Source organism: Acipenser ruthenus, chromosome 2 (assembly GCF_902713425.1).
Source record: "Acipenser ruthenus chromosome 2, fAciRut3.2 maternal haplotype, whole genome shotgun sequence".
In the NCBI taxonomy this organism is placed as follows: Eukaryota; Metazoa; Chordata; class Actinopteri; order Acipenseriformes; family Acipenseridae; genus Acipenser; species Acipenser ruthenus.
In genome coordinates, this window is record NC_081190.1 from 20639663 (window position 1) to 20654866 (window position 15204).

The 15204-nt window shown below is 37.0% G+C and overlaps 1 protein-coding gene across 3 annotated transcripts in view; it reads left to right on the forward strand.

The window, feature by feature from the left end:
- LOC117409278 (tyrosine-protein kinase Fer) overlaps positions 1-15204 on the forward strand; it is a 103302-nt gene that overhangs the window by 34112 nt on the left and 53986 nt on the right. For all 3 annotated transcript variants that reach the window (XM_058991640.1, XM_058991630.1, XM_058991644.1), the window contains 4 exons: positions 352-544; positions 9623-9718; positions 12149-12352; positions 13618-13740. In XM_058991640.1, coding sequence (XP_058847623.1) covers positions 352-544; positions 9623-9718; positions 12149-12352; positions 13618-13740 — 616 coding nt within the window. The remainder of the gene's footprint in view (positions 1-351; positions 545-9622; positions 9719-12148; positions 12353-13617; positions 13741-15204) is intronic.

Here is a 15204-nt window from a genome sequence, read left to right on the forward strand (position 1 = left end):
CTATTACTGCAATAAAGTTAACCAGATTTTCTATGTTTGAGATTTAGCTTGTTTTAAAAAAGAAGTACAGAGAATTGATAAACCTGACAACATTTTAAATTCCAAAGAAATTCTAGGGTTTAGTGGCCTACACAAAAACAACTTTGTTCCTGCACCTTTGAGTCCATTGTGGAATCATGCATTCCACAGGCAGAGCATTTAAAACGAAACAGTATTAGTGTGGACCACAGTAATTCAATTCTGGACAAGATTTTATCCCCCAAAATATGAAGCCTTCAATGCTCTCTTAAGTAAGCATGTGTATATAATCCTTTGTCTCTATTTATTTTTTGATTTTTTTCTGTCTGCCAGCGTTGTCTTGCTGCTTAGCCAGAAGCAGGCATTGGAAGAGTTAAAGCAGACATTGCAATTGCTGAGATGCACAGAGGCTAAGCTGGCCGCTCAGAAAGAGTTACTGGATAAGAAGATGCAAGAGAATGATGGTAAAGAGCCCCCTCCTGTAGTAAATTACGAAGAGGATGATGTCAGATCTGTTGCTTCCGTGGTACGTGCATTCCTTAAAGCATTCAAAACACCATGCTTCACACATCGAGCAGTGAGACGCTGTGGTAAATGCGTGTGCCTCTGCCTGTTGATGCCCATGGTTTGTGTATGCCTATAGTTTTATACCACCTGCAATATAAACACACTGAAAAGTCATCAGGGTTGTTTATCTTTTGAATGGCTTGACTGTTGAAGAATGTTGTAATCAAACACCAATGCATTTTATTTCAGCATTAAATTGAGCAATATTGTGACACTAATACACAAAATGATACTTATCAGTTTCAGAGGTTTTCTAACGTTGCAAATGTTGCTTCCATGAATTTTAAATCACTTGATTTATTATTATTATTATTATTATTATTATTATTATTATTATTATTATTATTAGCCCTTACCCAGGACGACTTACAGTTGTATACAAAAAATACATACCAAGAATTACAGTACAATTAAGAGCAAGATATGAAATACAATGACTTAAGTCCTAATAAGCGCAAATACAAAACAGTACAATTTGACATAGGGGCTGTTCAAGAGCAGGTAATCAGGTTTAGATATGAGCGCAAGTGAAATACAAAATACTACAGATTGGGTCAAGTGCAAGATTAAATACAGTAAAATAGGGAGCAGATAAGTGCAAGTTAAAGTGCATTAAGGGCAGAGTGCTATATTGTCCAGAAGGGAAGAGTTGAGTTTAACAGGTGGTGTTTGAAGAGGTGTGTCTTGAGGAGGCGCCAGAAGGTGGTCAGGGACTGGGCAGTCCTGACATCCTTTGGAAGGTCGTTCCACCACTGCGGGGTGAGGGTGGAGAAGGAGCGGGCTCTGGAGGCAGGGGAGAGGAGAGGAGGTACAGCCAGTCTTCTAGTGCAGGTGGAGCGGAGAGGTCGGGTGGGGGTGTAGGGAGAGATGAGGGTCTGGAGGTAGCTGGGTGTAGTCTGGTCAAGGCATCGGTAGACGAGTACAAGAGTCTTGAACTGGATGCGAGCGGTGATGGGGAGCCAGTAGAGTGAGCGAAGCAATGGAGTAGCGTGGTAGAAGCGAGGCAGAGCAGCAGAGTTCTGGATGAGCTGGAGCGGACGGGTGGCGGACGCAGGGAGGCCAGCCAGGAGGGAGTTGCAGTAGTCTAGGTGGGAGAGTACCAGGGCCTGGCGAGGAGTTGCGTGGAGTAGTTGTTGAGGAAGGGTTGGATTCTTTGTATATTGCTCGGGAAGAATCGGCAGGTGCGTGCTAGAGTGGAGATGTGCTGGGAGTAGGAGAGGCAGGGGTCCAGGGTTACTCGGTGGTTCTTGGCTGAGGTGGAGGGAGAGAGCATAGTAGATTCCAGAGGAATGGAGATAGAGAGATCAGAGGAGGGGGGAAGATGAATTAAACTCAAATTATGCAAGCTCTGACCAATCAATAAAATACTATCTTGTGCTGTAACCTAGCCAAGGAGTCTCTCTCCTGGCCTGACATGTAATCCATTGCTGTAAATCTCTTTGGAGACATCTTATTCTTTAATTATAAAACAGTTTACTGTGTTGTGCTGAGCTGCAGACAGGTCACCTGTGAATCTCTATAATTTCTGTCACCTATTGCTTTTTGAATTATTTATTATGGGGTAGATGACAAACAAGCTCCTTCATTAGTTGCAAGTCATTTTGATCAGTTTGCATTGTCATCTGGCATTTGTCAAATTCCTAAAAAAAACTGTAAAACTAAAGTAGACAATGACGTGGTGCAATGTTCTGTTTAATAGGTTTAAACCCAGCAAGATGTGCTGCTACTGTTAATACTTGAAATACTGTACCTCTGAATCACTCATTGTCATTATTATGGAGTTAGTGAAGATGTGATGTCTATTCTTTTTCATATTGGATTTTTTTTTTTTTTTTTTTTTTTTTTTTTTATACTGTAGCTGTAAAGCACTGCAGCTAATTACAACCTAAACATTTCAATAACCTGCAGGAACATGAATGCTGGCATTGTCCTGGGAATTGCATTGTTATGCAGCTAGCAATGAGAAATGTCCACTTCTGGTAGATCTTTTTGTGGCATCCTGGTGTGGACGCTTAAAATCGAGTTGTCTTTTCAATTATATATAGAAAAATGTCAAACATTATTAAAGGATTAATGTAGTTTTCTAATTGAAATATTTATTGTACCTAATTAAGAGCATGATAACCTAAATAAGGTGCTGATGGATATGATTGCATAATTGTCAGTATCTGTCTTCTGTAACCCCAGCCCATTTACTAAGTGAATTGGCTACTCAATGCACAAGAGCAATTGACAAAAGACTGCCAATGTGAGCATTGCTGCACAGCACAGCAGACACCAATGCCAAGCTTGAACTTAGAGAGCAACCTATTTTAATGGTTAACTGGCAGATGAATTAGGAGTGTTGTTTTAAGCTTAATGTTCTTAAATTGTAGTTCCAAGAAAGAACTGCATTTTTCAGGATTTTTTGGGATTTTTTTCATGTGCATAGATGCACAACTTTGAGGTGGTACATGAAAAACATCTTATTCTTAAGGGAAAGATTAATTATTTCAAATAGTTCACTGGATTTCTGAAGTTCCTGAGAGAGGCTGGGAATAGCAATCTGATTCCAATCCATCTATCCAAATTGTTGCTTTGCAGTCATTTCTGTAGTTTTCTGCACAAGTTGATTTTGTATTTATTATTTTTAAGTGCCTTGTTGTTTTACTATCTTTCCTAATGTGCTAATTACTAGATGTCTTTTCATAAAAATAGTTCCAGTACCAGTGTGCAATATAAAAAAAATAGTTGTGGTCTCTTTAAAACCACAGTGCTCCGTCTGACCACATGAGGGCTTGTTATGCTCTTGTTGGGAAGTTGAAGTCTTGTGAGATGTTATAGCTAACCAGGTTTCATAGAGGCAGGTTGAAAATACAGGTGCGCAGGGTAACTCCAATAACTCATCTGAAGATTATTTTACAATAATCTAGTTAAGAAAATACCTACAACAGCCTTATAAATGTATACAATACAATGTACCAATGTCATTGGTCATATACATGTGTGTAAGCGATCAGGTTCTTACACTCATACACTCCACAGTTGCTACAGATTTCCTGTCTTACTATATGCTACCACTGTGTTTTCTCTTTATATTTATATTAACAGTTTGATATTAGTCTAACTTCACTATAGTGAACCCTTCTTATAACAACCCCCCCTTTTTAATGGTCCAAGCAGCATTTATATATATAATTTGCGTGGAAAGGCGTTATTAAACACATACATCAGTTTAAGAATAAAGAAAAATAATTGCCAAAGAAATGTCAATATTAGAAATGTCCACTAGGGGTCAGGAGGCATTTGACCTTGTCTCTCACAGGGTTAATTAGCTCATTGAGTAACACTTTAGTTTAGGGATCCATTATAAGTGGTTATAAACAATAGCAGAAAAAAAATGGCAAAGGTGTATAATAACTTTATTACAGTTGGTGAGAGATTTATAAAGACAGACATATAAATGCAGACAGACAGACCTGAACACAGTCAGACAAACAAAAAAAATGGCAGAAGTGTTTAAGAGTCGTATTTGTAATCCTATTGTGTAAATGTTACTAGTATAATTAATAACATGTTTATAGATTGTTTTATAATCACTTATAACGGATCCCTAAAGTAAAGAGTTACCACTCGTAGGAGCAGCTGAAATTAAGCTGACTCCAATCTGCTAAACAAGGAACATATTTTAAGGGGTTCTTTGTGCTTGTTGTTGGCGAGTATGAGATGGTTTGGAGACCTGTGTGCCGACTGGGTGAAAGGAAAACAGTTAATAATTGAGGAAAAAGAGAATTATTTTTTGGAGAAAAGTAACCCTGTAGGAGTACAAGCTGTCAGATAACCTGTGTAAGTCGGAACAACATTTGTCACTTGGAAACTGCGACCAGTATCGATCAGTGTGTGTTTTCTGTTTATTTTGTTTTGTTGGATAAACAGCTTAGCATTTCCAACCGCAGTCAGGCAAAACTGTGTTTAGCTAGTAGTCCGAGTGGAGTTAGGTTTTTCTTTTGATACCCTTCGGGGTGTTGTGTGTGTGCGTGTGTTTTGTTTTGTTTTTTACCGTAAATACTTTTTGGCCCCCAAATACTTTATTTGGATTTCTGCACTACAAATACAGACACTGTGTTAATATATATATATAATATTATATATATGGTGATGACAAATGCTCAAATCAGTTCTTAATAACATTCAGTCGAATGCTTTCATCAGTTATGATAAAGCTACCAGTACAGTCAGAAATACTTGCACTTAAAAACATCCAATTCTAAAACCTATTGATTTTTAAAGTGATTTTCTTTTCTTAACAGGATTATACAATTAAAATCACACATTACTTTTTTTGTGCAAGTTATTTAGCTCGGGTGAAATGTGCAATTATTGTTATGGGAACATACCGTAAAAATCATTGTATAGGTCGCATGGGTGTAAAAGTCGCTCACCTCTTTTTGAGACTTCCCTTTTTTGTGTTTTAAAATACAATTTCTTTTTTTTTTAACAATTGATTTTGTTTCCTCTACATCTTCAAAACCGATAAATAAAGTGAAATACAGAGGTTAAGTTTTCGAAATAACCCTTGTTTGTAATATTTTATTCCATTAATAATTTTACAGTGTTTTCATTTTTAGTTAACCCTATGCTGCCTACATGGAATGACCACATTTGGGTGTGAATATATGACAACTTTGTGTTAACGCTTGTAGTTTGGTAACCATAAATCAGAAATTAAAACCCAACATATCAACAGAAAAGCATTAAGTAGACCTTTCCAATGATATAATATGTTTGGTTGTGGGATGTGTTATATTTTTTCACATATAAGCCATGCCTCCCAAAAAATATTAAAGATTGTATAATAATAAATAATATTTGTAAAACATGCAAATGTACTATTTTTTCTAAACTATGTAGAAAAACATTAGAGTATATATGAGCTGCACAATTTTACAAGGATGTTATATCAGAATTCAGAATTGAAATTGCTTGTATAGTTGCAGAGCTATACAGGGTTTTGTAATGTGTGTATTTCACAAAAAAAGAGCCGAAATGGCGTATGCAGGTCAGCTGTGAAATGAAACTGGAAACGTAATATTATCTTGTTTGTGATAAAAGAACATTTTGTATGTGTATAGAGGTAGCAATATATATATATATATATATATATATATATATATATATATATATATATATATATATATATATATCACAATGTTCAGATAAAAAGGACCAGTACAGTTTTATGTTGATTATTCACAGATAGATTTCACCATATGTTATTCTTTTATATAAGAATAACACCCAGGACTCCACTGAAAGTGTTTTGTAAAAGAGATTTGTAACCCTGTTAATAAAGATGATGGCTCGAAACCCAAAAGCCAAACTAACCTGTTGTTACTGAGCTGATGCAATGTGAGAGTTAAAACCCTTTTCAAGCGTGTGCTGGTGGGAATCTCATCAGAATGCACACATTGTTCTAGTTGTAAGTTCTAGAAGCAGTCATTTAGCTGCTGTTAATCCCCACGACTCATTTATCTGAAGAAGCCCCTTTATCTTGTCATTACCTGAGCTGCGTGAAATGAGTCCTGGTAGGCCCGCAAGCGAAAAGAGGCCTCTGTATCCATGGTGACGCCGTGAGCAGTTTTTAATGAGCCATTTAACCCCTGGATGTAAAACTCGACCTGTCAACAGACAAGAGGGAGGCCCGGTTTGTTATCTTGCAAGGCTTGTAATTCTGAGCCAACATGCCCAGTTTTGAACTGCAATGGAGCTAGAAGGAGGACTGTTTTTATTATTTAATTTAGTTATGTAGTAATATATTACATTTAAACATTTGTTCAACTGATGGTTATTCAGAATGGGGAAAAAAATGATCAAAGTTTTGCTAAAAGGTGTTTTACCACAGCTACTGCAATGCATTTTCTGTGATGTACTTTAGCATCTGTTTACAGCAATGGTTGTCAAATGGCGGCCCATGGGCTAAATCCGCGGATGCCTCCTGGCAGAGCTGTATCAAGGGCTGAGCGAGAGCGGAACTTCACTTTAATATTACCGCAAGGCGGCTGTCATGGGTGATTTCTCCGTATGACCTTCATATATATGTTGAGAGTAAGCAGAAAATTAAGTGTTTTGCAATATGAATCCCAAAGTACAGTACTTGCTGATTGCGATGATGCATTTATGCCTCACTATGGTACTGGAATCTTCATATGATAGACAGGAATGCAGAATTACATAAAACACAATTCAAAAGTAGCATACATTTCTTTTAATGCTTCATTGTGTTATGACAAATTCTAATGAGAAAAATGGTACTTTCGTTCTGCTATCAGCTTTAGAACTCCAGGTGTGATAGGCGATACGTAGGCAGTCCTCCAAAGATTCTTGTGTCAGCCTGTTTCGTGCATCTGTTTTTAATATTGCATTCATTGTGGAATAAGCCGCTTCACATGTGTAAGTAGATCCAAACATGGAGAACACAAACAGAGCCAGCGGTAGCTGTCTGGACATATATAGGAGGACCAGAATGATTCCAGATTTGCTTTGTTAATGAATTCAGTTTTCAGCAACGACAATGCCTGCAAATATACAACTAGTTGCTGCTTCGTCGATTGCGGGAAGCGCTTGCTTTGCATGGGAGGTGGGTTGTATTGCAAGTGGCCCGCTCTGTGGCTGCCCGCGGGTCATTTGGCCCACCGTCAAATTTAATTGCCAACCACTGATTTACAGTATCCACCACTTACACTGTACAGTATCCACCACTTACACTGTACAGTATCCACCACTTACACTGTACAGGGTTATTTCAGGCAGCCGTTTATATCGGACAAATAGCTTTTGCCGTTTGCCATTCCCATTTATTTCAATAACAAAGGCATTGTTTATACCATGTTAAGCACGCCATATGTTTTGGGCAAACTCAGCTGTTTGGATCTCATTATGTGCCATTCACATAGATTTAAATAACAAATGCACTGCTTATACTGTAGTAATGGCTCTTACTAATCCACCAATCAGTCTAAAAATGTCTTGGATACTGTGCGCTTGCTAATGTATGTTTGTTACTCAGTCAGTCAGTAAACAATGCAACGTTGCTTCAAAAAAACTGGGGTTTCTGTGGTTGAGGAGGAGAGTGCTGACGAAAATACAACCGAAACTGAAACTCTGACAACACCAGAGTGGATGTCAGAGGAAGAATTCTCAGCTGTGTCACCTTAGCGACCAGGACGCTCTGCCTGAAAGACACCGATGACATGAGCGTGCGTGCATGCTGCACTTGTAACACTGCTAATATGGAGCAGCATCTGGATATAGAACTGAACTGGGATTTTTTAGAAAACGCTGACAAGATTTGCCATCCATACTTGCAAAAAAAGATCATCTAGATGCATATCACAGAGTTCTTCACTGGAAACAATTTGCAGTAATGCAGCCTAACTGTACTGTACATTTCTGCACTTGCATTACTTTTTTGCACTTTTTATTACATTCATAGGTTTTGTTAGGGGTGGGCACCAATATTGATATTTTGATATGATTTCGTTCGATAGCAATAATAATTTCCATATCGCGATATCATGGAATTAAAAAAAAAAAAAACATGTACGCTCGCAGAGACATACTTTTTATTACTAATACTGCTAAAAATACAAACGCAGTATAATCAAGTTTATTTTATATTAAGATACAACAAACCCTATAGATACCACTCATGGTCAGTCTCGTAGGCAAACACAACACATTAAGTATTATTTAACCATTTTATTCCAAGTTTTTCTTTTTCTAAGAACCTGATTAACAAATGTATTTAAAACATACAATAGCTATAGATCAAGAAAAACAACAAATCCACAACCTGTGCACCCTCTCTCGTATGCTCTACTCCTGTTTCTTCAGCTGTTTCCTTTCACCAGCCAATCCCTTAGCAGTAACTATATCCTGTTTTCAAAACGTGAGCACATCAACTAAAAAACAGGATTGTCTTTTTTAAAGGGTTACACACCTAAAAACAAATTTAACACAAACAAACATAAGAAACAGGAAACTCGGCTTAAATAATTTGTTTGATATATAAAATTAGTTTTTTCTTCAATTCAGGACGTGCTCTTAAACGTGCTCATAAGGTATCAAACGCAGTTCGCATGCTGCATTAAGCACTATTGGGATTATTTTGAGATGTGCGCATGCGTCAGTGGTTCATTGCATTTTTTCCATGTGATTACTTACACTATTAGTAATGTATTTTTAGTGTAATGAGTGTCTTAATAAAGATTTCTAACCGCATACACACTTGTTTGTTTTGATGACTGTACTAGTGATTGGGGGACATTTTGAATGTCGGGTTATTGTGTGGGTGTTTATACCGTCCATCACTTACTGTGGGTGAATCACGTTAACACAAACGCGCCCGTAAGTGGTGGCGACCTGTATTTGTTTGAGCACAAATTACATGCATTTTGAATTGCCATGCTTGTAATAAGCAGTGTGAAGTAGTGGTTAGGGCTCTGGACCGGAGGGTTGTGGGTTCAATCCCAGGTGGGGGACACTGCTGCTGTACCCTTGAGCAAGGTACTTTACCTAGATTGCTCCAGTAAAGACCCAACTGTATAAATGGGTAATTGTATGTAAAAATAATGTGATAACTTGTAACAATTGTAAGTCGCCCTGGATAAGGGCGTCTGCTAAGAAATAAATAATAATAATAATAATAATAATAATAATAATAATAATAATAATAATAATAAATGATTGTGGCATATGAGGATAAATCGAACTTCTTTTATTGAAAACGCTGCTGAATCCAACAATCCTGTTCAATTTTTCACCAAAATAATATAACTTGGTGAATATGCTTTCCCAGAAACCAGACATTGTTGTCTTACTAGTTTGTGTAGTTCTAGCTTCAGATACACAAGCTTCATCCTTCCCCTTTTCAAGCTTCTGGTCTCCTGCTACTATATGGATCAGCAGAGGGTTACAGATGCCCTATATATGGTCTATGTTACATTTAAAATCAGGTAAATAACCTCATGACATCATTATTTTGTTTTTTTCTCTCCAGGATAAAGGAAAAGACAAGACCTCGAAGTTGGACACCTTGCGGCATTCTATTGCTGGGATTATTCGGTCTCCAAAATCAGTCTTGGGCTCCTCCTCAGTAAGTATCTGACCATTTTTCTGAAAGTATGTATCTGAAGTAACGTTATGTTTTAGGCTGTGTTTTAAAAATCCCAGTAGCTTCCATTCACAGCTGAACGAATTCAGTGATTGGCTAAAGTGACTGGAACATTTCAGCTTGATGAGTCATTTTGGTTTCCCTGATTTTGTAAAGCCAAAAGGGCATCATTTTGAAGGAACATCTTTTACTGTTTCTAATTGCTAGTAATGTAGCTTGCACAATTGCCATGGTATTCTCAATTAGAAACTCATGAGTGCACATTTTATAATGATGACATTATTTTGCATATTGCTGTAGTGCTGTACAGAAGGTGGTTGTTGGCCATTTAATATTTGGCCTGCAGTTGGAGCGGTTAGGAAATACACCGCCATATAAATAAGAAACGCATCAGTTGAATCTCCACTGAAGAAGACATATGGCTGAAACATTCGTCAGTTGGTGTTAGACTTGGGGTTGAATAGTTACAGAAGACTCTAGTGTTGACAAGAAGCACACTACCTTTACTGTATCCCATCTGTTATGTATTGCAGTCATTTCTTGATATATTTGTCCACACATCCTTATAAATGGCTGGGAAATAAAATGTTTCTCAAAATAATCAAGGGATACAGTAAAGGTAAAGCAATGTGTGTCTTGTAAACGCTAAGGGAGGTTAACCTCTTAACCCTAATATCAACAGAGCTGTGGTACAGACATGTTTTTAAAGTGAAAACAATAAATATGAGTAGTACAGTGTATGTGTTGCTATATAGCACGTCACCCATGATTCTGTGCGGAATGTATTGCATGTTCAAATGTTTTCATTTTTTTAAGTGTATAGACTCTCACTTCTCTACACTTGGGCAGCACTGAATTGAACATGCATGCTTTCAGCAGACAATATGTAAGCAAACACAATCTGCAGCCAGAGGTAATTCACAGTCTGGTTTTCAATACATTTTCTTGCTTTGCTTGTATTGGTTTTGAAGACTAAATGCAGCACGAATACTGCTAATGGTTGTATTAGACCATCTAGTTTGGGTAACTGTAACCAAGACATGCTAATAATGAATGTTCTTGTTTGCTTTTTTCACCTATTATAGAAAGACATTTTTTTTCCAGCTGATCTGTTTAAAGTCAAGAGCTTGTTAGAAACTGTGTTGCATTAGTGATGCGCTGCAAGAGTCTTCTAATTAGTTGTGTATCATTTAGATCAGGGTTCGTAATGAGATTTAGCATAACAGTTAACATCCTGGAATAAATCAAATCGTGTTTGGATTGAGCATGACAAGTTAGGGCGTGCTGCTACATGCAGTTATTCACTTAACTGTTTATTGCATTAGCTACACACACTGCTTGTATATTTTCCATGCCATTGACATAGCACAAGTAACAGTTTTCATTTACCAGAGACAGTACAAAATACAGCAGCTTGTGTTTTACCCGACATGGTGAAGCATACTGTATTACACAATAAACAAAGTGGCAAAAGACACATTTTCATAAAGTAATATCATTACTGAAGTTTACTTATGCATTTTCTAGCTGAACAAGCAAGTTAAAACCGTCAAATTTGACTTGCATATAAACACTTCAAATAAAATAAATGTGAAAAAAGGGAACGTTGAACAAAAAAAAAGAAACTCAGAGTTCGGTTTCTTCTTTATTACATTCCCATAACAGAAATAAAGAACTAAACATTGATTACTATACATAACATTTCCATTGTAAATTGGGCCAGTGTTGGATAGTGTGGGGTACTTTGGAGTGACCTACCTGCATCTGTATCCCCCAACTCTGACTCCCTTCCCAAATCTAAAGCAACACCTTGTGACTTTAGATTGAGATCTCTGTTTGGCAGCTTAGTTTGTGCACACCTAAACTGGGCTATTTACTTCTGGCTGTCAAAAACTGTATAAAAAGGAGGTTAAGAGCTGCTATGTTAATGTTCTGTTGTTCAAGGCAAAACACATGATACATATTTCTTATTTCTCTCAATTAATTTCTGTCAGGCCGCCCGTGTAACAGTTTTGGTAGAGCTCTATTATTAATATGACTTTGTTTTCCTCTCGAGGTCCGGACTGTGGCAGTGGTATACAAGCAAACCCCTATTTTGTTGTACACTAATTTGTTGACAACTAAAATATAACTGGCATGGCAGTCCTTTTTTATGTACAGTCATCTGCTCCAAAATGTCTGTTGTTTTCTAAGGATGTATCTCATTTAGTTTTGAATCGTGTAGAATACAAGAAGATCTCAAACAATGGTTAAAGTTACTGTTGTGTGTTGTTTTCTTTTGTTGTGTTTTTTTAATGTAAGTGAAACTGCTTTCGATATTCAGTTATTGTCTTTATGTCAGGAGAGGATCCTTGTAAGAAGAAACAAGATGTAATGTACTACGCAAATGCAGTGTTGACTTTTTCCCCACAGTTCTTTGATGTGATACCAACCAGCGAGAAACCATTAGGAGACCAGGATTGGTACCATGGTGCAATCCCAAGAATAGAAGCTCAGGAGCTGTTGAAGCAACAGGGAGACTTTTTGGTCCGAGAAAGCCATGGCAAACCGGGTGAATATGTCCTCTCTGTTTTTTCAGAGGGACAGCGAAGACACTTTATCATACAGTACGCAGATGTAAGTAATGGACAAGATACAAGGAGGTGCATGATCAGAATAATAATGTTTTTATATTTCTGTATTATTGTGTTTTATGGAAATAATTGAAATGGTATCATTGTCAACCATGCAGTGTTAAAAAAGTGTTAAAAAGTTCACAATAAATTGACAATTAGCTGAACTGGACTGGAACATTTTATAGCGCTGGGGAATCACCCTGGATTACATCAACCACGACTCCTTAAAACAAGGTGGTTGATGGAATCCAGAGGCTTGCCAAACAAAGGCAGATTAGTCCTAAAGACACTTTTACTGAGGTACAGAAATATCAAAGCTTTGTTAATTTTTATTATAAAAAAACTTCTGCACAATAAACATGTATCTGGAAAACACATTAGGCCAGTGTTGATGTCGTAAGAACACCAGTACAGCTGTATTATACCATCTGTATCATCATAGTCATTGTTTTTGCAGAGGCACTGGCCTGGAGGTATTATACAACCTCAAAGAGTTCAATAGTTTAATATCCATCAAAAACATGTTGACAGTGCTTTGAAAGTCGTACATAATGTCAAGAGTTTGTACACAAACACATTAACACACACACACAAAAAAAAAATGTTAAGCAAACATACATTTTCTATTTTGATCACAAAAATAAATACAATTCAGAAAAAGTTGCATATAAAATTAGGAAGGTATTATTTACAGGTGTTTGCTAAATACAGGTGAACCATAATACAGTTGAATCTTACCATGGATAACTTTTATGAATCAGGCCCTTAAACTTTGATCGCTTGACTTTTACAATTACTGAAATGCTGCCGTCACTAAAGTTACTGAGGCCCAAAGCACTGTGGGAAGAGTATGACCTCATTCCATTAGTCGCTTGTATGCATTGGCAGTAGAGAATAGGTCAGTATTGCTACAGAATATGCTTTATATTAGCACTTCAGTTGTAAACATGCTGGCCAGTAAATACAAGCTTTACCTAGAACAACAAAAGGCTGTAACAGAAATACTGTGTTGATAGTAAAGCTTGTAATGTTTAAAAAAACATGGGTGTTGTTCAAATATATTAAATACGTAACCCATTATAAATGTTTGATAACTCTGATCTTGATATATAATGACCCATTCATTGGAATTCTTCCTTTGTTCTACAATGAAACCCCACAAATGTTACTTCTGGCTGATCCGTTGTTGTTTTGCAACTGAAAATATCTTTTTTTTCTTATCAATGTTAAACAGTTTTTTTTTTTTTCTATACTCAAATTCCTCAGAATCAGTATCGATTTGAAGGCACTGGCTTTCCAACGATTCCTCAGCTCATAGAACATCATTACACAACAAAGCAAGTTATTACAAAGAAGTCGGGCGTGGTGCTACTGAATCCTGTTGTCAAGGTATGGTAGTAGATTATTTGATGTCAAAAGCAACATTCAACAACTAATTTGTACATTACTTGAGCGGTGTACTATTAGAGTATATGGTTCAAGAACTGTAGATGAGCCTCCAACACAATTAAAAATACACTACCCTCCAACAAGTGAATTCATGTAGAAGCACTGGATGCTTTATTCCTCTTTGTACCTCTTGCATATTAAATACCTTGATACAGTGAACCTTAAGAGATAATAGTCTCCTATAGTAAGCTTAGTGTAGGCTGTTTGCAGCGATGCCCCTTGACCCTCTGATAAACTTCCCAGTAATTGTGGTTGATATGGTTTGTTTTTTTGGTTTTCATTTTACAGTGAGCACTGATATGATTAACTGTAGGTGTTTGCAGGAGACAGAATGTCTAAAGTATTGGACTACAAGTTCCTTGCATTGTTATTGGATGAACTCACCCAATCAGAGGGCTGAACCAAAATTCCTAATTCAGTATGGGTTTGTAGTGAACCTCTGGTCTGTGGCAGCGGATCAAAACAACCTCAAATAGTATTAGAAAATATCATTATTCATATCCCCCTGCTGTTTAAACTAAATAGACCTCAGTGTTATGCTTTGCATGTTGACGCTTGGTAGAGGTTTCCTTAAAATATTTATCAAAACAAGTGGGTCATACTTGGCAGGCATATCCAACCTCCAACCTGAATTTATAAATACCCTCCACCAATATTGTTTCTTGTGATTAGAATATAAAACCCTACTGTCGACTCTGGCTCTCTCAATCAATGTGTTTAAAACCCCTGTAGAAGGTCCTGCAGTAACAGCATTTTTTATTTGTTGTTATTGTTTGTGCTTTGTTCTCTCTTTTCTTTTTAGAAAGTCACAGGTCTTTTTTTCCATTGCAAATCAAGCAACTGCTGGCATCGGCACGAACAGTTCAGTGAAAGTCATTGCATGCTTACATTTGAGTTTATTTGGGCTTGAACCTGCTTATTATCTTAACCACAATTATTGTAACATGTATTTTTTTTTATTTATTTGATGTTGCAGAAACCCTAACATTTTGTATATGTAGTGTTATTGGCATCTGATAATCTCTGTAAATGTAAAATATGTATTCATCCAGATTAATTTAGAAATTTCATTTCTAATTCTAACTGAATAAGTAGTGACTTTGAGCTTGCCTTTTGGTATGTGTTAAACTTTTGTTGGAAAATTGTCCCTGGTGGACTGGTTGGTTTAGTTTTGTACTACGGATGACATATCTCATGGTATACCGGTTTCATGGTAAACCGCGTATAAACTGCCATGGTTTTGAAGCCGCAACCATTTTTCTATACCATGATTACCGAGTTCACGGTATCGGCACGTTTTTTTATTCACCGTTTGTCCAGCGGTGAGCCACACTGGCGTTTTGGAGTTTTGTTTGTTTGTTTCCCTGATAATTTTAGTTTATGAATGAGCAAGTCAGTGATGCA